The following is a 22044-nucleotide window of genomic DNA, read 5'->3' on the forward strand; positions in this document are numbered from 1 at the left end:
GGCAGAGATTTCCTCACTTGTAAAGTCTGTATCTTTACCATATCGGCTTTCAGTCTACATAAAGTAGCTTCCAAAACAGCATTCAATCTGTAATCGGTGTAATTAGATCTGAAACGTAATTTCTTGACTTCTACTTTACCGATCAAGCGGGATATCGTTTCCTGGGACCTAACGCATACGGGGTTGACAGCCTGGATTTTCATGATGGACAATGTAGGATTTTAACGCGAAAGCATCTTCTAATCAAATCGACGCATCTGCTCTATGGCCTCACCAACGCTATGACGCAGATCGGCGGTTGGCAGTTTATATACCCTAACAATCGGCCTAATCACTGTGTTACTGCGCCACGTAGCCCCAAAAGAGTACCCTGGACTGAACATCATAGAGTGGAACATTATACATTTGATATCATGTTATTGGTATGATATTATCAATATATCCGATTTTCTAGTAAATATTAATAAAATAAGATTACAATTATGACTTTTTCGAACGATTTTCGATTGTACATACGGGTGATTGCGGACGTATCCGAAAATTTTGATGTAAGCAGTCGATAGCGTCAGGAAATACATACGCGCCAGGAACAAAATAGTTCGTAGAAAAATGTGACATGGTGTCAATACCTGCAGTTTATTAACCATGAACATATTTTTAACTGATATAAAAATGTTGTTCGCATTAACGTTTTGTTAAATTTGAATCTTTGTAGCATGGGATGTACAATTTCTGGAAGAGGTGAAAGGGACAATGTGTGGTCATAACTAAAAATAGAATATGCAACGTCACACTTATTTCCAGTCTTTCGATCGGTTGTGGGTGTCATAGGAAGTTTCGCAAATACGTTTCCATCACGACTTGTACATTATCTGGCGTTGACTCAATTACAAAACACAATTATTTTATTGTTTTGCATGTATTACCTACACATGCAGAGATTATATGGTCTCATAGATATATATTTCCGTGACGTACACGGCAAAGACCATTCCCCTACGCTTGTTTTTGTTATTAGAATTTACAGACGGTGGCATTTTATTAGTATTGACACAGCATATTTTATTCTTCAAACGCAATTTTTTATCAATGTAGGAATCTCGAAACTTTATTACAAGTAGATCCCTACATTCTATCGAAAGTGAACATATAGATCTATCGATCCTCCCTTACGTCAGAAATCAATTTATGTCACAAATTAATTTGGTAGTGCATACGTTATCATGAATGTCACCGATATTTCGATAATGCTATTTGGAATTTGTTTTTAGGTTTTCCCTATGCACAAGTATGAATCATTCAATATGTGAGTTGTAATCATGGGATGTTATGTAATAATATGTTACAACAGGTTGATGGCAGTGTTTTCTGATACCCGGGGCACCCTTTGTTTGACAAGCGATTACAGTTGGAGGCCAGATGCCCTAATCCTCAGCTTGAGGTTAGGTTACGTAATGAGCCCGATATGCTGAACAATGGGATCGGCCTTGCGGCATGTCACATTTGACGATGGCAGATTTACACACAAAAGACTCGATCCATTGTTGACGAGCGATTAAATGGGAACATTGTTCATTGTGATTCCAAACATTCCACTTCTGAAAGGTAGCTCCACACAGTGAGCGGTTATATATATCCACGACGCAAAATTAACCGAGGGCATGTGTTCTTGTCTCTCATATTTAAAATATTTAGATTTGCATGTTCCGATATAGGATATCTGAATGTTACAAATAAAACGAATAATTTATTCGAAATGCAAAACAAGACCAATGAACAACTCACAAACAAAAGATGTCATATATTTAACTTGAATTTTAATTAAGTTGGGACGATATATATATATATATACTGCTGAGAAAACATTTACAATGCATGAATGAATAAGTGGTGTATTTCGTTTAATATCATGAAAGCCAGTTGTCCTGTAACAGTGTAGCCATGCACACAAGAAACAGGCGCAGACCAGCTGAAGCAAGTTTTCTAAATATAGCACTATACTTTGATGGATCACTGCTTCTGGAACATAAACCTGCCAGCTCAGGCACACGTGTGACTTAGTCCTGTGTTTTCTTGGCTGCCCAGGATCTATAGGACATTATAGAGAAGACCTAGCTTTCTTGATTAATGAAGAAATGCAAATTCTTCAAAGATGATCAGGCAAACAAGGTCACAAGACTTGACAAATGTGATCAAGCAAGGAATTATACACCCCCACAAACATAAAAGCCAGTGGGTGAAGTGGATTTAAGGGGTGTTCAAGACAGCTTAACAATACTAATGCCCCCACTCGATCCCATCCCTCTCTACTAGGCCTGGGACGTCTCCAAATTTACTACCCGGGTACCCAACCTCTATTACTCTACCCTACCCGGGTACCCACTGTAGGCCTCAAGAGATAGGAACAAAATGTCTGATTGGGAATTTTTTTACCATAGCCCTGGCAAAATGTATTTAGATACACGTACTTAACAATCTGGTCATGCATATCACTGAAGTTGACTTAAGTTATATAGATATTTATTCAGCCAAATGAAAAGTTACAAGGAATGGGTGCATAATTTTTGTCATTTGACAATATATCATGTGTCTAACCACGGGTCCGGGTAGTCCTGTGGGTACTCGGGTCCTAGTCAGTACCTTCCCGACCCGGGTACCCGAGCTACCCGTCCCAGCCCTACTCTCTACCATATTAGATCATAGAAGGTTGGGTATAAATATTCAGCAAACATTCTAAAATTCATAGTTCATCACAGAGATCATGTATGATTTCTGTTCAACACTTGCCACTCTACTGGCATTATGCTTATTTGTTCTTATTTATTTGTTTTTTTTATTCTTTTTTTTCACAGGTATATGGTATACATACAGATCTCATCATCATTCTCACATACAATTCACATTATGAAATAAAGAAATAATATTTATATTATTTTCGTATATATTCACAGGTATGTTATACATTGCAGAAATGATGAATAGGAATTTAGATTGCTTTTTGTATGGGTTTAAACAGTAGTTTGGCATAACTCAAAAATAGTTGATTTTATTGGAAAAGCAGGTGGCAGATGTTTCAGAAGTTGAAGAATTTTGTTTGTCATCAGCACACAAGCAAGCAGCATGCATATTACAATTTGCCCAACTGTAAACATAATATGGTATATGACTCCTATATTATTTACCTTTTACAGAAGTTGTTTGGTTTTCCTTTACAATTTCCCAGCAACACATTGTTTACACAAAAATATATTTATTTAAATGAAATAATGTATATTTCAACACATGTTCATGTACGGTGCACAATTTTGATGTTTGCATGTTTATTGGGAGCATGATACTCGTGCATGTGGGTTTTGAATGTGAACAGCAGACAATGATTCTTTAGCTATCGGGTGCTCATAAAAACACTTTTATTTAACTGTAAATAATGTTTACGCAATGTCACAGCTTTCTGAAAACAAATGTCTATGTGCCGTGGGTATATGCTGCAAACAGGAATGGCGCAAAACTAAGTTGCCAAACACACTATCATCTCTTTGGTGATGTTATCTACTGCGAAGCAACACACGACTGACCATGACAGGATAATGCCCGCCCATATATTGTTTTAGGCAGCATAACATTGCTGTATTGCCATGGCCGGACCACTCCATAAAACATGTCTGTGATGAGATGGAACAACGCCTACGACAGGACCAGAACCAGCCAGTTAAGCTAGCACAGTTGGCCCAACAGTCGGTCCACATCAACAAGGCCATGCCAGTGAGCCAACTGATAGGATATAGTCGGTCCACATCAACAAGGCCATGGCAGTGACCCAACTGATAGGATATAGTCGGTCCACATCAACAAGGCCATGCGGGTGGGCCAACTGATAGGATATAGTCGGTCCACATCAACAAGGCCATGCCAGTGAGCCAACTGATAGGATATAGTCGGTCCACATCCACAAGGCCATGCGGGTGGGCCAACTGATAGGATATAGTCGGTCTACATCAACAAGGCCATGCCAGTGAGCCAACTGATAGGATATAGTCGGTCCACACAAGGCCATGGCAGTGACCCAACTGATAGGATATAGTCGGTCCACATCCACAAGGCCATGCCAGTGGGCCAACTGATAGGATATAGTCGGTCCACATCAACAAGGCCATGCGGGTGGGCCAACTGATAGGATATAGTCGGTCCACATCAACAAGGCCATGCCAGTGAGCCAACTGATAGGATATAGTCGGTCCACATCCACAAGGCCATGCGGGTGGGCCAACTGATAGGATATAGTCGGTCTACATCAACAAGGCCATGCCAGTGAGCCAACTGATAGGATATAGTCGGTCCACATCAACAAGGCCATGCGGGTGGGCCAACTGATAGGATATAGTCGGTCCACATCAACAAGGCCATGCCAGTGGGCCAACTGATAGGATATAGTCGGTCCACATCAACAAGGCCATGGCAGTGGGCCAACTGATAGGATATAGTCGGTCCACATCAACAAGGCCATGCCAGTGGGCCAACTGATAGGATATAGTCGGTCCACATCCACAAGGCCATGCGGGTGGGCCAACTGATAGGATATAGTCAGTCCACATCAACAAGGCCATGCCAGTGGGCCAACTGATAGGATATAGTCGGTCCACATCAACAAGGCCATGCCAGTGGGCCAACTGATAGGATATAGTCGGTCCACATCAACAAGGCCATGCCAGTGAGCCAACTGATAGGATATAGTCGGTCCACATCAACAAGGCCATGGCAGTGGGCCAACTGATAGGATATAGTCGGTCCACATCAACAAGGCCATGCCAGTGGGCCAACTGATAGGATATAGTCGGTCCACATCAACAAGGCCATGCCAGTTAGCCTAAAGTTGCTGAATCATGTCTTTTAAGTCTCCTTCAATACCAGTATTGAAGTCTATACTGAAGAAGGACTTGTCTCAAAGGTGTATGTGACCTCTTTTGTACACATGTATTCAAACATTTTTTCACATTGAGCGTGCCCCTAGGTGCTGTGGAGTCTAGCTCTGTACAAATACATTTAGGTTAAATGGCTGAGAAATATTATAAATTCTTTGATTAAAGGGGTCCTTACCATATTTCTGATATCAAAAATTGGTGGATTTAAGAGATTTATAGATTCGTATATTATAGCCAAAGAAGAACATAGAGTCATCCATATCTCCCGAGGAGTGAGAAATATTGTTTAATGCCACAGTCAGCAACTTTCCAGTTATAGTACAGCAGCCTGTATACTCGTGAAGATCCGGGGTAGCATAGGTCTTCAGCAACCAATGCTTGCCGTGAGACCTGGGAAGATCCGGGATAGAATAGGTGAAATGGGGTTTAACGTCGCGTCCAAGATTATTGCACTTATATAGCGACGTGCATGCACGTGTGTGTGTGTGTGTGTGTGTGTGTGTGTGTGTGTGTGTGTGTGGCTGCTTGTACTAGTCCGGACTGATGCCGATTTATAGTGCTAGCTCACTGAGATACCATGCCGCAGTTTAACATGAATACCCCACGCAGACAGTATACAAACTCCGGCCGACCAGTCCTTGTTTTATCCCCTTAATGCCGAGCGCCAGACAGGGTAACAACAAGTACCATCTTTTAACGTCTTTTGGTATGACACGGTCGGGGATCGAACCCCAGACCTTCCGCTCTCCAGCAACCCATGCTTGCCGTAACAGGCGACTATGCTTGTCGTAAGAGGCAGCTAACGGGATCAAGTGGTCAGGCTCGCTGACTTGCTTGATGCATGTCATCGTATCCCAATTGCATGGATCGATGACCATGATTTCAATCACTGGATCATCTGGTCAAGACTCGATTATTTACAGACCGCCGTCATATAGCTGGGATAATGCTGAGTGCGGCATTTAACAACAAACAAACAAACAAACACAGCAGCCTGTAAGTAATGGAATCTGGACAAGGCAAAGCTGTAACTGACAGCATGAACAATGATCTATGCCATCAGGGAATTTTGACAGGTTATTTGTCATGTAAAAGAGTCTGACCACCCGATCCCCTTCTCCAACTGAATCTTACACTGGGGACTTTGTCTCACCTGCAATCAACACAGGTGGCAATGGTGTTCCAAACTTACTGTTCTGCTGCTGTTACATGATAACCATCCCCTCAATCTAAAAGCTGTTCATGGAAACCTAAATTTGAATTCAGAGATGTTCACTTGGAGGACTTGTGCTTCAGCATGTGGAGCCTATCTCAGCTGTATATCATTGGTTGGTTTGTTGTTTAATGCCGCACTCCGCAATATTCCAGCTATATGATGGCGGACTGTACATAATTGAGTCTGGACCAGACAATCCAGTAATTAATATCATGAGCATCGATCCACGCAATTGGGATCACTGACATGTATCAAGCAAGTCAGCGAGCCTGACCAGCCGATCCCGTTAGTCGCCTTTTACGACAAGCATAGACGCCTTTAAGGCAAGTATGGGTTGCTGAAGACCTAATCTACCCCGGTGTCTTCACGAGTCCTTTCACTGGGGACCTTGTCTCACCTGCAATCAACACAGGTGGCAATGGTGTTCCAAACTTACAGTTCTGCTGCTGTTACATGATAACCATCCTCTAAACCTAAAAGCTGTTCATGGAAACCTAAATTTGAATTCAGAGATGTTCACTTGGAGGCCTTGTGCTTCAGCATGTGGAGCCTATCTCAGCTGTATATCAAACAAGTGAAAACAACAGTTGAGTAAGTATCTGTTATGTGCCATTAAAACACATCTGTGATGTCATTCTATTGTTTGAACACTCCATTATTTTTCAAGAATGGAGAGTTGTTTGTCAACTGTACATAATCTTGAACCAACATTTGAAATAATTTCCACTTGGAACAGAGAGAACTATTTTTTACATTTATTGACAAGTGAATAATTATTTTTTATTCTGAAAAGGTGTCAACAGCGGGGTTCGAACCCGCATAATTTTATTTAAGAACAGATAAATGCCAACCTCAGCTACGGCAGTACATGAATGTCTGGCATGAAAGTAACTTTTATATATTTTCATAATTTTGCATAATGCTTAAAAGCTCAAAATAATATGTATATGATTTGTGTTAGAGCAGGTTGCCTACCACAATGTTCATATTTCTAGCCTATTTTCTAGTAGTGAAGCCTGATGGTGTTATCAAATTTTTTGGTTGCATTTTGGAAGCCCCGAGTAAAAATGCAACATAAAAAACGAATCGCTAAAAGCACCATTTCAATGAATATGTGGGTATCATGCACCCATTTCTTGCAAAATTGAAAATGCACGGACTGTCACGAACTGTAGTGGGTATAAAACTGTGGCCGATTCTTGGACCTACCACTCCTTCGTCAACAATGCCACGCCTAACTCAAATTCAGAGAAACCAGGCTTTCGGACGTTTGTAAGATGGAGAGTCTGTCCAAGATGTTGCCTGTCATTTCAACGTTAACATAACCACAATTTACTGTCTCCTGCATCGATACAATGCTACACTGACCACAGATGACCTTCCTTGGAGCGGTCGTCCTAGGGTCACCACACCTCGACAAGATCGACAGACTACCTGTCAACACCAGCGACATCCGTTCCTAACTGCAAGTGAAAGTGCTCGACAGACCATAGGAACACATAATCGACACATTAGCCGGGACACTGTGATCCAACGTCTCCGTTCCAACAACCTCAGATGTCGCCGACCAGCACGTCATCCTGTTCTCCAACCACGGCATCGACAAGCACGACTTCAGTGGGCACAGGGTCATCACAATTGGCGTCATCGTGAGTGGAGGCGTGTCATCTTCTCTGATGAAAGTCGCTTTTGTGTCGCCCATGCAGACGGAAGAGTCAGAATTTGGTGGCGTCGAGGTGATTGTTTCGCTGACAGAAACGTGGAAAGGGGTCCATGGGGTGGACTTAGCGTCATGATATGGGCAGGGATTGGACTTAATGCAAGACTTGGACCCATGTGCTTTCTGAATGTTGGTCAAGGCCGGGGACACAGCGTCACTGCTCAGCGGTATATCGACCAAGTGATCAGACCCCATGTTGTTCCATTTTTTGCACAACATCAACACATTTTCCAGCAGGACAGCGCTCGACCCCATGTTGCCAGAGCTACCATGGCCTTTCTGCATCAACACAACATCTGTGTTCTAACGTGGCCAGCCCTCAGCCCTGATCTGAACCTCATCGAACTCTTGTTGGATGAGGTTCCAAGGCGTCTGCACAATGTGCGCCCAGTCCCTACAACTGCCAATGAACTACACACAGCTGCTCTGGATGTGTGCAGGAGGATCCCTAGGGCCTTCACAAATCGTCTGATCCACTCATGTACAGATGTGTGGCAGTGATCAATGCTAATGGTGGTCACACCAGGTATTGACTGACATTTTGGGTATTGACCCAAAGATGTGTAAGCCCTCAACATTTGAAAAAAACAATTATGTCATCTGCCTTTTAATACATTAAACTGTCTTCAGTCAAATCTTTGTCAATCTTGCCCTATTAGTATTTCTTGTCTTTACTGTTGAAAATAAATAACATGTATACTGCATACTCGACTTGCATTTCTTTTGCGTGTGAGTATATATCTCCTTGTTCGGGGCTCTATATTCTATTATTCCCGTCAGCATGCATTATCAATGTGCAAGCGATTGGTAAATAGTAGTTTAATGAGTGAGTGAGTATGGTTTTATGCCGCTTTTAGCAATATTCCAGCAATATCATGGCGGGGAACACCAGAAATGGGCTTCACACATTGTACCCATGTCGGGAATCGAACCCGGGTCTTCGGCGTGAAAATAGTAGTTTAGGACCAAACGAAACTATGAAGAGTTGTGTACAATTCATTGTAAATGTCAGCTCACGATGGTGCTTGGCGCACGTGCAACAGCGGCTAAGAACGCATTCCTCGTGCATCATGCAAGGGTGTCTTACACAATATAAATACAGACAACAAAGAGTTCTGGTTTATTTTTCAAATATTTTCCACAACAGAATATTTTGTCAAAGTGTAAAAGTAGGGATGAGTTTAAAGTAGGGGAATATCCTTGTGACTCTCCATTCCTTAAAAATAATGGGCCTCGACCCCTGCGGGGCCTCTGCTCCATTATTTTTAAGGAATGTTGAGTTACTCAGACATTCCCCTCTACGCAGAGATTGTTGTAAGTTTATTTGTAGTCATTATTTGTCATGGGTCACTTGTGCCCTCAATTCTCATTCTAGATGCCACTTCTGATAAGCTTGGGTCAATGGGTCAGATATTGCCACAAATCCTCATAAAATTATGCCTACAGATTTAACACATGTATATTTACAAAGAGTCTGTTATGGTCTGAATAAAAATGTGAACAAAATACAAGGAGTAAATAGCTTTATTGAATGAACAAGATACATAGCTAAATACAGAAAATTTGGCATAATATTTTCCAAATTCATAATTGACAGTGGCTGATTTTGTTACTCAACTCATGAAGATCAATATTTGCAAACACAATCTGGAAGTTTGAAAATGCAGTAGTAATAACATGATACTCCTTGTCTGGAAGAAACATTGTCAAAAGTGGTAAAAAGTGTAATGACAAAAGTAGACTAAACGTTGTCAAACAATACAAAACATCAACAGGCAAAAGAATAGACAGCAACAAAAATAGGCATATATATTTCCCAGTATATATTGGTCTGTACCACGTTATTGCTATGGTCCCAAGAGTCAAGAAACATTCAGCTAATCAACCACAATGGAAATTACGATATATACTGGTACAATCAGATGATATGCACTTTCCGAACAGTTAAACCAGGCTATTTTCTCTCCCAAAGTGTTGCGTAAATGACATATACTACTCAAACGTACTATAATTACTTTGTCTACAATTAATTTGTCATCCCACAACACATTACAATAGTTTGATAGAATTTGGGGGTCCGTCTTTTGAGTAGTGTAACTTATTTGTGGAGTTGTGGAATATTCATTTTGAAAGTTAGCAACATTTTTGGCAGACAAAATTTCATGCTGTGAAATTCCATGTTTTCATGTTTGTTGGACCTTGATAGCCATGGAATTATATGGAGAATGTTCCAGTCTTAAGGTCACATAGCATGTACAATCGAGTCATGGAACTTTCGCCTATATCGGATCCTACCATTTCCCGCGTAGTGTTACCAGGTAATTATAGTCACACACTCCATTCAAGTAAACCAAAGAACTGGTACAAGATTGATAACTGATATGGTCAACATACAAAATGTATAATCAAGATAACACCATGTTTGTACCAACCTAAGTACATACATACATACATACATACATACATTATCAGCACAAAGATTTGTCAATGACTAGACAAAGTAGAGATAGTGAAAAGAAATAAACAATTATACTAAATCACCTCCCAAGATGTACTGCTACAGGACTGTAATATACCCGGATGCAACTGTTATAGGATTCTGTCCCATCTTATCAATACATTTAGTTACTGTTTTGGCATAACAGATGAAAACATTGGAATGAAAAGCAGCCTGGAAAGTGTTCATATACTGAACCCAAAAAGTTAGTGCACACAATTTCATATGAAATATCCAAAGAACTATTCATGACCCCTAACTTGTTTGGCTTCCTATATATAACTACACTGCTTAGCAAGAATCTCTTGCCTACAGGACGCATGTAACAAAAGGTAGACTGGGCTACTTGTCGTGTTGTTCTACGGGTGAAGCAGAGGGAGTGTTATATCAATAGGATATCATACATGGAAACTTTGTCACGTTAAGGAATGAGTTGAGAATCATCAGAAAATAGAATTTTACAAATCGTTATTAAATCACACCATGACATCTGTACTAACATGGATTGTACGTATTAACTAAAAATCATACTATGGCATTGTGGTATACTGTATTGCAATGAATATTTAATCAAAATCTGTGCCTTTTTTCAAACAATACTCAACTCTTAATCTTATTCATCAAGCTCATATTTCATGAAGCGACCTACGTATAGCTGTAGGTATATGGTAAGCAACTACAGAAGCTGAACAACAACTAACAGGACGGTCCAGGAGGACTAACGGCAGCACTGATAACACCCGCTCTCACAGGCCTCAAGATGAAAGACATTTCACTAAATGCTTCAGTCATAGATCCCCCTGGGTCAGGCCTTCTCACATAATGCTGGTTAAGAGAAATAAATGCAGTAGAGTTTGCTAAGAATAATATAAATTTAATATATGTTTACAAATTTAAATGTTAGATTAATTATGATTTTGTTTGCGAAAACAGTCTGTAATATGAAGTGGGATATATTAATAAAGTTTAATTTTATCTAATCCAAGAGCAGGGTAATTAATGTTGTTTTTTTGTGAAGTTCCACACTAACAAACTTATCAAAAACATCCCTGGAGTTTGTAACATTCAGAGTTGACAGCAACTCTTTCTTGTCAGTCAGTGTTGTCTGTCAACTGAACATCCAACCTGACATACAGATCAGCCACGTACTCACTTGTGTCCTTGCTCTTGCATACTAAGAAAGACCCCCCACCCCCTCAAAAACAAAACAACAACAACTAAACAACAAAAACCCCAACATATTACTGCTGATATTGGGTAGAGTGTTGATGTTTCATCTTCCAACATGTACCCTAGAAGACCTGATCATCCGTGGAGGCCTCTTGACTGTCATATTAGGACTCCAACACTTGGAACTTCACATTTCTTTTGTCCAGTCTCTCGATCAGACTCGTCTCGCCAAAAGCAGCACCAGGTGTGTAGACACCGCCACTGGAAACACAGACGGCCAAACTCAACAAGAAAACTAGAAAACTGTTTGCATTACATGCTGTTACAGTTGGTTTGTTTGTTTGTTGTTTAACGCTGCACTCAGCAATATTCCATCTATATGACGGCAGTCTCTAAATAATCAAGTCTGGACCAGACAATCCAGTGATTAATATCATGAGCATCAATCCACGCAATTGGATAAGATGATATGCATCAACCAAGTCAGCGAGCCTGACCACCCGATCCCGTTAGTCGCCTTTTACGACAAATATAGTCGCCTTTTACGGCAAGCATGGGTTGCTGAAGACCTATTCTATCCTGGAATCTTCACAGGTCTGCTGTTACAGAAGCAGTACAACCTTTCCTGAATCACACTTGTGACATACCAATATTTGACACTGAATGTTTCATTGAATTTACATCCATTCCTTATCATGTATTTTGAACCATTGGAATTCAGCAAATCAGGTGACAGCTAAGTAACCTAATCTATCTTGTTACATACTACTCAAGAAGATAAGGACCACACAGTTCTTAGTAATAGATTATTAAACTTTGATCCTTTTCTGTTCATATTTAAAGGATCACACATGAAGTTCAGTTAAACTATTACCAAACCAGAACATCCTTGCTGATTAACTACTGCGAAAAATATTACTGAACTATGAATTATACAACTGAAAATAAGCATTCATAACAATGTTTGACCATAAAATAATTAAAATATTGGATTCAAAACAGCATATATTGTTAATATTAGCTTTGTCTAACCCATATTTGCAAAAGTGGCTTTGTTGAAAATGGATGCTATGGTAGCCATATTGGAAATGAGATGAAACTTACTCTGAAGGAAGTTTGGACTTTTCCTTGAGGATCAGAAGTCCTGCTTGTACCATACAGATTGGGGTGGTCACATAGCCAGGCTCTGTATCAAACAAATTAAACTTGGAATTAAAATACTAGAACAAACTAACACTATTTTTAGGCAATAAGATATCTCTGTAACATAGAAAAGACAACATACATGTAATTAACAAATGCCCGGTACTCATGAAAAAAAACTGCTACAAAGAAGTATAATCTAACAAGGTATGACTCTCACAAATTCCGTCCTTGAAGTCAAGGTGAGGTGAAATGGGGCTTAACGTTGCATCCAAGATTATTGCACTTACATAGCGACGAGCATGCACGTGTGTGTGTGTGTGTCTGCTTGTACTAGTTCGGACTGATGCTGATTTATAGTGCTAACTCACTGAGATGCCATGCCTCAGTTTCACATGAATACCCCACTTGGACACAATATACTGACTCCGAGCCGACCAGTCCTTGTTTTAGCCCCCTAATGTCGAGCGCCAGGAAGGAGTACAACAAGTACCATCTTTTAACATATTATGGTATAACGCAGCCGGGGATTGAACCCCAGACCTTCTGGTCTCCGGGCGGACGCTCTACTAGACAACTGAGGCAGTCCCGTCCTTGAAGGATAGTGAGTGAGTGAGTGAGTTGGGTTTAATGCTGCTTTTAACAATATTCCAGTTATATTGCGGTGTGTCAGCTTAATGTGGGAGGAAAGCCCGATGTGATGCAGGTCTCAGACGTTTACCGCTTCGGTGAAACCCACGAGCACGGGTATGGTGCTGACAAACCTAGAAACATAATCGGGGCGAACTGGGATTCGAACCCACAATCATGGGTTTCTGGCATGCCCAAGGGACGCAACTCTGCACAGCGAATCGCAGCGCCTTAGACGACTGGGCCAACCGTGTCCCCTTCAAGGATAGGTTCCGAGTGCCCAAAGCTTACTACTGAAGTGTATTGGGAGATGACAGCGTGTAACTGTGGATTGTCTTCCATCATACTCGGAGGCACAGATTGTTCTCATGAAACCCATCACCCACCGTGGACCTGACATGATTATTAACATGTTACCATGGTGAATCTGGAGTCCTGCAGACTGTAGTGTAAAACAACAATCACTCACAAATTTGCTCTTGGAATAGATCTTACAGATTCAGTGAGTGGGTGGGTCTGAGCGAGTGAGTGCATAAATGAGTTGCGTTTGAAGGAGCTTCCAACAGTATTTTAGATATATCACGGCTTACATCTTAAGTTGGAGGTGAGGTGAGGTGAAATTAGGTTTAACGTTGCATCCAAGATTATTACACTTATGTAGCGACATACATGCAGGTGTGTGTGGCTGCTGGTACTCGTCCGGACTAATGCAGATTTATAGTGCTTGCTCACTGAGATACCATGCCTCAGTTTAACATAAATAACTGCATTCAGACACAGTATAGCCGACCAGTCCTTGTTTTTAGCCCCTAATGCCAAGCACCAGACAGGGTAACAACAAGTACCATCTTTTAACATCTTTTGGTATGACGCGGCCAGGGATCGAACCCTGGACCTTCCGCTCTCCAGGCGGACGCTCTACCACTAGACCATGGAGGCGGTCACATCTTAAGTTGGAAGACAGCCTAGAGTGATCCTTGTCTTAGATGTTCACCTCTTTGGGGAACCCAGAAGCACAGGAATAATGCTGATAAGTCAAGCCCCATGATCAGGTGGGGCTTCAAGTCCCACAATTACAGGATTCTAGCAAGCATAAGGGACACAACTCTTCCCAATGACAGATCACTGCCTGAGATGATTCACTGGATTTCAGTCTTTCTGTCCTGTCAACAAGAGAGCGTACCTGGTCCCATGACTTTGGTCTTTATTTTCTTGTCAGGGGGGTTCTCATGCTGTGCCTCTGGGTCGTCCAGCTTGTCACTGTAACCCTCTCCAAAGAATGTCATGGAGAAAGCGGTACCTTCAATCTGTTGAAAGCACATAGCAATTTTTAAACTGTTGTCCAAAAGGTGAGGTGAAGTTGGGTTTAACGTTGAGTGCAAGATTATTGCACTTATATAGCGACATGCATGTACGTGTATGTGTTTGTGTGGCTGCTTGTACTAGTCCGGACTGATGCCGATTTATAGTGCTAGCTCACTAAGATACCATGCCTCAGTTTAACATTTTTAACATTTTTTTACTCAGACACAGTATACTGACTCCGAGCCGACAGGGTAACAACAAGTACCATCTTTTAAAGTCTTTTGGTATTACGTGGCCGGGGATCGAACCCCGGACCTTCCGCTCTTCCACTAGATCATGGAGGCGGTCCTGTTGTCCAAAACATGTCATGCAACTGTCACTATGTGAATCTGTCACTGTTTTCGCATAGTTTAATTGAGGTCAACATGAAGATGTGAAGAATATACTATCAATTTATACATATTGGTGATGTATGCATAATTATGTATGACTGTATAAAGCCTGAATCTAATATACATATCAACAAATAAACAAGAATTTCATACAATGTGGAGTTGGGTAGACATGGTAGAGTGGGGTAAATTTATTTTGGTAAGATATTGTTTTCAAGGGCAGTTATTATCGTCATATTTTTACTTTTCAGAACTATTTTTTTATGCATCCATAGCACAAAATTTCCTTTTCTTGTGGCCATTTTGCAATATCCTATAACAGAAAGCAAGACTTCTGTGGGATGAGAGAGAATACACACTACAATGAGTATTGAATTTCACCGTCTCCTGAATTGTTATCAAGCAAAATGTCAGCACCTGTTTCTTGCTGGGCCCGCCTCTCTTCACCAGCCCAGCTGTAAACAAGCCAGGATACTGTGGAGAAAACAATTGATTAGTCAACACTGAATTGTATGTATGAAACACTTAAGACATAAATGTCTGCTTTCTGAAGAATATCATTCATCTTGTTTGCAAACTCAGTCATACATTTGGACATTCAGAAGTGAAGACATTGTGAATACTTCTGTGATATAGTGAGTGAGAATGGTTTAACGCCATGTTTAGCACTATTCCAGCAATATCAAGGCGGGGGACACCAGAAATGGGCTTCACACATTGTACCATCGAACCCAGGCCCTCAGCGTGATGAGCGAATGCTTCAACCAATCGTCTACCCCACCGCCCCTCTCTGATATAGAAAATATATACCTCATTTCAGCTGCATGCATGTAAATTTTTAATTGCAGGCAAAGCCAAAAAACAAAATATTTCAGGTGACATTCAGGGAACACAAACAGATAGGTCAGTAGGTAAAACAACCCTTACTTTTTTTAGACACAAATTTCGATGAATTCTCTGGATATCTAGTTAAAGATTTGATGAGAGTGTGAAATGATGTCAGTCAGGTTACTGGAAACACCTTCTTGTATGGCCGGAACTCACCTGTAGGAGGATGTTACGAGTAATGCTAAACTTGGCGAGGAGTCCGAACAGCGAGCCGAACACAACCATGAGGATCATGTACAGGAAGCTGTCAACGCATAGATACGGGGAGAACTGAGTCTGGGGAGAGAAACATGATAGATGCTGTCATCGGGAGAAGGTGAAGATGGTATACAGCCTACATGTTTGTTTGTTTGTTGTTTAATGCGACACTCTGCAATGTTCCAGCTATGTGACGGCTGTCTGTAAATAATTGAGTCTGGCCCAGACAATCCAGTGATTGACATCATGTGCATCGATCCTTGCAACTGGGATCGATGACATGCATCAAACAAGTCAGCGATCCTGATCACCTGATCCTGTTAAAGTCACCTCTTACGACAAGCATAGTCCCCTTTTACTGCAAGCATGGTTTGCTGAAGACCTGTTCTACCCCAGATCTTCACTGCTTACCATGTCAGTTTTCTTCATTTCTAATTTGTAGCAAAATTAAAGCACTGAGAATTAGTTTTCATTTCATTTCAGAACAAATGAGTAGTCTTGGGCTAGCAGCCACACATGAATTTTGAAGGCTGAATATATGGTGCTGACAAATCAAGGATCGTAATCAGAAAAAAATCGGTGATTTGAACCAATGATCACTGGATCCTGGCACCACTAAGGGACGCAACTCTACATGTGAACTGCAGCACCAGATCACCTGAATAGCCAGAAGTATTCTATGGCTGTACACCTTGGGTTCCCTGAATACTAAAAGGTATTGTTTTCATGTAACATCATTCAAGGAATGTAGAGGTAGTGATTGGCAACTTACAGGGCGCGACTTTTTCACATCATATCTGTATCTTTGTGTTCTGCTCACAACTGACTTATCACTTCCAAGGAACGGGAAGCACCACTTATCCATTAAGCCACTCTTGAACACAGCTGACCTGAAAGAATAAATAAGATGAAATTACATCTGATCAACTGAATCAATGACAGACATAGTGAGCCTCAGTATGTCTCATAACCTAGCTTGCTATTGCATAAAGGCAGCTATTTGGGGTAAATGTGACTCCAAATACAGGAGGTAATTTTTTTTATGTATGAGCCGATAGTAGCTGGTTTCTGATTAATGCTTTGTCATACATTAAAAAACATCCTAAATTTGGCTGCTGTCAAGAATATTACCATAAATGCTAATCAACATCAATCTTTCCACAATTTTAGGAAAAACAACACATTCATGAATCATGTAACCATGTATGGCTATTGTTGCCATGGTTTCTGACCTTCTTGGGGCCTTGTGTTTACTGCGAGGCAGAGGGTTGGGAAACAGCTGCTTTCTGATGGCAGGCAGCTCCCCCTGGTTTGCGAAGCCATGGACGGCAGATTCAAAAGTAGTGTAGTTGATCGCAGCTCCCTAGAGAGAGGTACAGGTTCAAACAGACATGAGCAAATAGTCTTCACTTAGAAAGAGGTAAATCATCCAGTTTGGTCTCAATACAACCTGAAACAACATGACAACAGTAGTTGCAAAAGGCAAAGGCACTTTGGACAAAGGGGAATAACTCTGAACACCCTGTCAAGCCAATCTACAAAATGTACTTCATACACCAATTTCATGGTTACAATGTGTACAGACTTCACCTCAAGTGCTCATATCAATCACTGGATTGTCTGGTCCAGACTCGATTATTTACAGACCGCCACCATATACAGTCAAGTCTCGTTAATCCGACATCGTTGGTTGCACATGATTGTGTCGAATTAACGAGTATGTCGGATTAACAAAATTAATTCATTTGTGATCGAAAATCGGACGTCTTCACGATAGATAATAACCGTGTGTACCTTGTAATAAAAACATTAAAAACGAAATATTAATATTGTTATGTTGTTTATTCATTCATTCCTTAATTTATAATTAATGACAGTGCAAAAATAATAATAATTTTCCCATTTATACATAACAATAGAGACATTACTCACTGACAATGCGGTGTTTGGTGGTAAAAAGTGACATTTCACATTAGTTATGTCGACAGTAGCATTGGATGGGGCGTTGTCCAACAGCAATACCACGTGGCATTGCTCCAATCGCATTTGCCGATCCAAGATCAGTAGCCAGGCTTTGAATATTAATGAAGTCATCCATGCTTTCTTGTTTACATACCAGTCAACCATGGTGAGTCGACCATGTTTTATATACCTGTTCGTTCATGCACATTAATCTGGCTTCAATTTGTAAACTACATTTGTATAGCTTTGTACATACAGGTTTAAATAGCTTTTCCCGTTAATTGTTAAGTTAATCTCTGCAGCCAGTGCGTGTCAAAACACTGGCTGTGTACTCGCGGGCAGATGACCACGGAGTACGCTGATCACTGTGTCGGATTAACGAGACTGATTAATGAGTGATTTCGGTAATTCGTTGCAAATTAGGTGTGTCGGAGTCGGAGTGCGAGAATGTCGGATTAACGGGACTAAATAGCACTGAATCAATCGGTTCCCATCATTTGTGTCGGATAAAGCCGAGTGTCGGATTAACGAGTGTCGGATTAACGAGGCTTGACTGTAGCTGAATATTGCTGAATGCGGCGTACAACAAACCAACCAACCAACCAACCAACCAACCATCCAATCACCTCAAGTTTGATGCAGGATATTTCTACCACATTGGTAATATATCCATCCCACACATGTAATATGTACACAGTATGTCCAAACACATGTAACATCCACATATGTATTAGGGCTGGGATGGGTAACTCCGGTACTCAGGTCAGGTGGGTCCTGAGTAGGACCCGGGTACCCACAGTAATTACCGGATCCGTGGTTAATCATGTGATATATTGTTTAATGACAACAAACTGACTATAGTGACTGACTATAATGTTCGCATTTCTTTCTGACAATTCACACATTCCTTCTGACTTGTATATGTTTTAGTAAAGATAAAGCTTCAGTCAACTTCTGTGTACACATCATCTGATCGTTTGATACATATGTAACTAAATAATTTATGCCAGGGATGCATAAACAATTCCCTATCAGACATTTTGTTCCCAACTCTTGAGACCTCCAGTGGGTACCTTGGTAGGGTTGGGTAAAAGAGGGTAGGGTACCCTGCTAATAAATTTGGACTCATCCCAGCCCTAATGTCTTATGTTTTTGTTTGTTTGGTTGTTTGTTTTTTAACCCTGCACTCAGCAATATTCCAGCATAATATTCAAAATTTTTTTTTCTCCAAAATATTGAACCTGCTAGAGGGGGGTGCGCATTATACATGGGTGCGCACTATACTCAAGAAAATACGGTATATGACAGCTCTCTGTAAATTATTGAGTCTGGACCAGAAATTCCAGTGATTGACATCATGAGCAACTGCGATACCCTGACATGCATCAACCAAGTCAGCGAGTCAGACCACCAAATCCCAATAGTTGCCTCTTACGACAAGCATGGGTTGTTGAAGACCAATTCTCACCCATTTCTTTATGGGGTGTTTACACATATGTCCACATGATTCGTACGAATACATGTAATGTACACATGGACTATACACGCATGTAATACAAATATGATAAACCTAACATACATAATCAGCTTTCATCACCTACCTCTGGTCCTGAGGTCAAATTGACGTAACACTCCACAGAATTCAAATCACCTGAAACAGTTCAAAATAGGCTCATATTTAATCCGTCAACATAGCGTCAACAGATATTTTCCAAATCTTTTCATGCTTTAAATCAAGGTGCTCAAGTGATTTGATGCACTTCGTGAAGAAAACCCCTTTTATTACAATATAAATCTTAATTATCAATCAGATCATCTTCACTGGGCACAGTCATTTTCTTTGAAGCAAATGCAAGTGATATGAGAGTAGGAATCTGATTGGTCAAAAGGAGGGATATAGAAGGGACATAACTCGTCATAGCCACTGGTGGCACTACGATCGAAAAATCCAGCCTAGTTCGGCCAGGGTGGAAACTGGACTTTTACAGTGAGTTAACTCCCTTGCCTCGGGAAGATGTTCAGAACATACCCTGAAACTTAGATTTCATGAAGACAACGCCAAGGTCTGCAGGGATGCTGTCGAAACCACAGCTGCCGACGATGTAGACGCCAGCTTCCTTGGCCTTGGCGTTGTACAAGAGCTGCATGTTCTCCAGGTACTGGAACAAAGAGACAGGGTCAAATGATACATTTCAGTAGCTGTAGTACCAAAGAAGACTTTACATATGGATTTCAACTTCTATATTCCTTCAATAGTAAGTTTGGGTACAGGTGCTGGTACCTTTATCAAGCAAGTTCACTAGCAGTCTAGCACCTGTACCAATATGTTGCACTGAAAGAACAGATAAGCTAAAATCAAGAAAACAACTTTGTCTGCATTGACAAGTGAACTTTGAACAGTACAGCGGAGGTCAAAATAACAATACTCTGAGATCCTTATTATCCCTCACCCTTTAACAATTATTTGCTTTTGTGGAATTTCTAATTTCCGTTCTTTCGTTCGTTCGTGAGCGAGCGAGTCTTTGGGGTAACAATCTATTTTAACAAGTAGGCTACCCCAGCAATCATTAGAGTCCTATGAGCTTAAATAATGTTTTACATGTAAATATATTTTATAAACAAAGCAAACAGCTTCATCTTAAAAACTTGCTTGTCTTCATTGTATGAGTGAGGGAGTGAATCATGGCTTGTACTGCATCAGCCTTATTAATTAAAGCAGCTAGCAAACAGGTGTGGTTGACATGACAAACAGTGAACCTAACATTCAAGGCCACACACGATCCTGCCTGGGCACCCACAGCGAAACCACTAGAAGAATGCTGTTGTGCAGGTTCTAGGCTGCTGTGATGTATGACCAACTGATGGCAGTAATCCAAGCCGAGAAAAGTTTCATTTTTTATATACTACTCAAAAGAAGTTAAGGAGCACCATCGTCACGATATGGCTGAAATATTGCCGATGTGACGTTAAGCATAAACTCACTCACTAAGGAGCACCAAATTCTTCCATATTACTTTAGTAAACCTTTCATGCCATGACAGACTACCGGTTTCTATAGCAATATGAAACAATTGGGTGGTTCTTAACTTCTTTTGAGTAGTATATATAAACAATCATCTTCACAGATTTGAGAAACCCATGGGTCAAACGGTTAAATATTATCTGAACTATCACTTTCATACTTGATTCAAGTTTATAAAACAGCCACGTAAATTATGTATCACAAATAGTATGTGAACAGTGTTTGGTCTGGCCAACTGACAGACAACAGACATTTCTACCATTTTATCAAATCGGTACTACAACCACATGTCTGTGCCGTGGAATATCATCAGAAACATGGTCAAAGAGTTACTGCAGACTTAATGGAATTAAAACATACAGATTTGCTCTATGATGATGCAGACATCTGGATTTTAAGCCAGCCAATTACATTAACTGCCTACATGTGTACCTTCACAACTGCAAATACAATAGTCACCATTTTAATTCCCTTGACACCACTGATACTATATTCAGAGAGCTACCTTTAAGGTTCAAGGACAAACTGATTTAGAGAGGGTGAGTGAATGAATATTTGTGAATGAATCAGCTAATTACCTAAAGTGCCCTCATGTGTACCTGCAAATGTAATTCAACTAATTCCCTTGAGACCACTGTTACTGTATAATATATCACTAAAAACTATGGGACAGAAGTAATACAACACTCAACGTTATTCCCTTGTCACAATGTATTTCTGCAAATTCAACATTTTTAACTTTCATAACGAAAGCAATCCTGTTTCCCGTTGCTGTTAATTAGAGTGGGCCTTGTATACCTGTGGCTCTCCGCTTATGTCAATGTGGCTTGCTCCCTCTTCGATACAAGCTCTCACCAACTGGTTGCCATGGAAACGGTACTGGAACACAAATGATTATTAGAAACTATAATGCATTAGACTACACATAAGCTAAGTTTCTGTGTAGCAAGTACCATGGGATATGTGTTGACATATGATATAT

The 22044-nt window shown here is 40.7% G+C and overlaps 1 protein-coding gene across 2 annotated transcripts in view; it reads right to left on the reverse strand.

Moving 5' to 3' along the window:
- Positions 1 to 9363: 9363 nt before the first annotated feature.
- Positions 9364 to 22044, reverse strand: part of LOC124146636 (saccharopine dehydrogenase-like oxidoreductase) — a 30074-nt gene continuing 17393 nt past the window's right edge. For both annotated transcript variants that reach the window (XM_046517022.2, XM_046517024.2), the window contains exons 3-12: positions 21861 to 21941; positions 20070 to 20199; positions 19642 to 19691; positions 17311 to 17441; positions 16851 to 16968; positions 16037 to 16156; positions 15410 to 15466; positions 14479 to 14602; positions 12627 to 12708; positions 9364 to 11783 (exon numbers count right to left, since the gene is read on the reverse strand). In XM_046517022.2, coding sequence (XP_046372978.1) covers positions 11687 to 11783; positions 12627 to 12708; positions 14479 to 14602; positions 15410 to 15466; positions 16037 to 16156; positions 16851 to 16968; positions 17311 to 17441; positions 19642 to 19691; positions 20070 to 20199; positions 21861 to 21941 — 990 coding nt within the window. In that variant the 3' untranslated portion in view covers positions 9364 to 11686. The remainder of the gene's footprint in view (positions 11784 to 12626; positions 12709 to 14478; positions 14603 to 15409; positions 15467 to 16036; positions 16157 to 16850; positions 16969 to 17310; positions 17442 to 19641; positions 19692 to 20069; positions 20200 to 21860; positions 21942 to 22044) is intronic.

Source organism: Haliotis rufescens, unplaced genomic scaffold (genome assembly GCF_023055435.1).
Source record: "Haliotis rufescens isolate VD_foot unplaced genomic scaffold, xgHalRufe1.0.p SCAF_3, whole genome shotgun sequence".
NCBI lineage: Eukaryota > Metazoa > Mollusca > Gastropoda > Lepetellida > Haliotidae > Haliotis > Haliotis rufescens.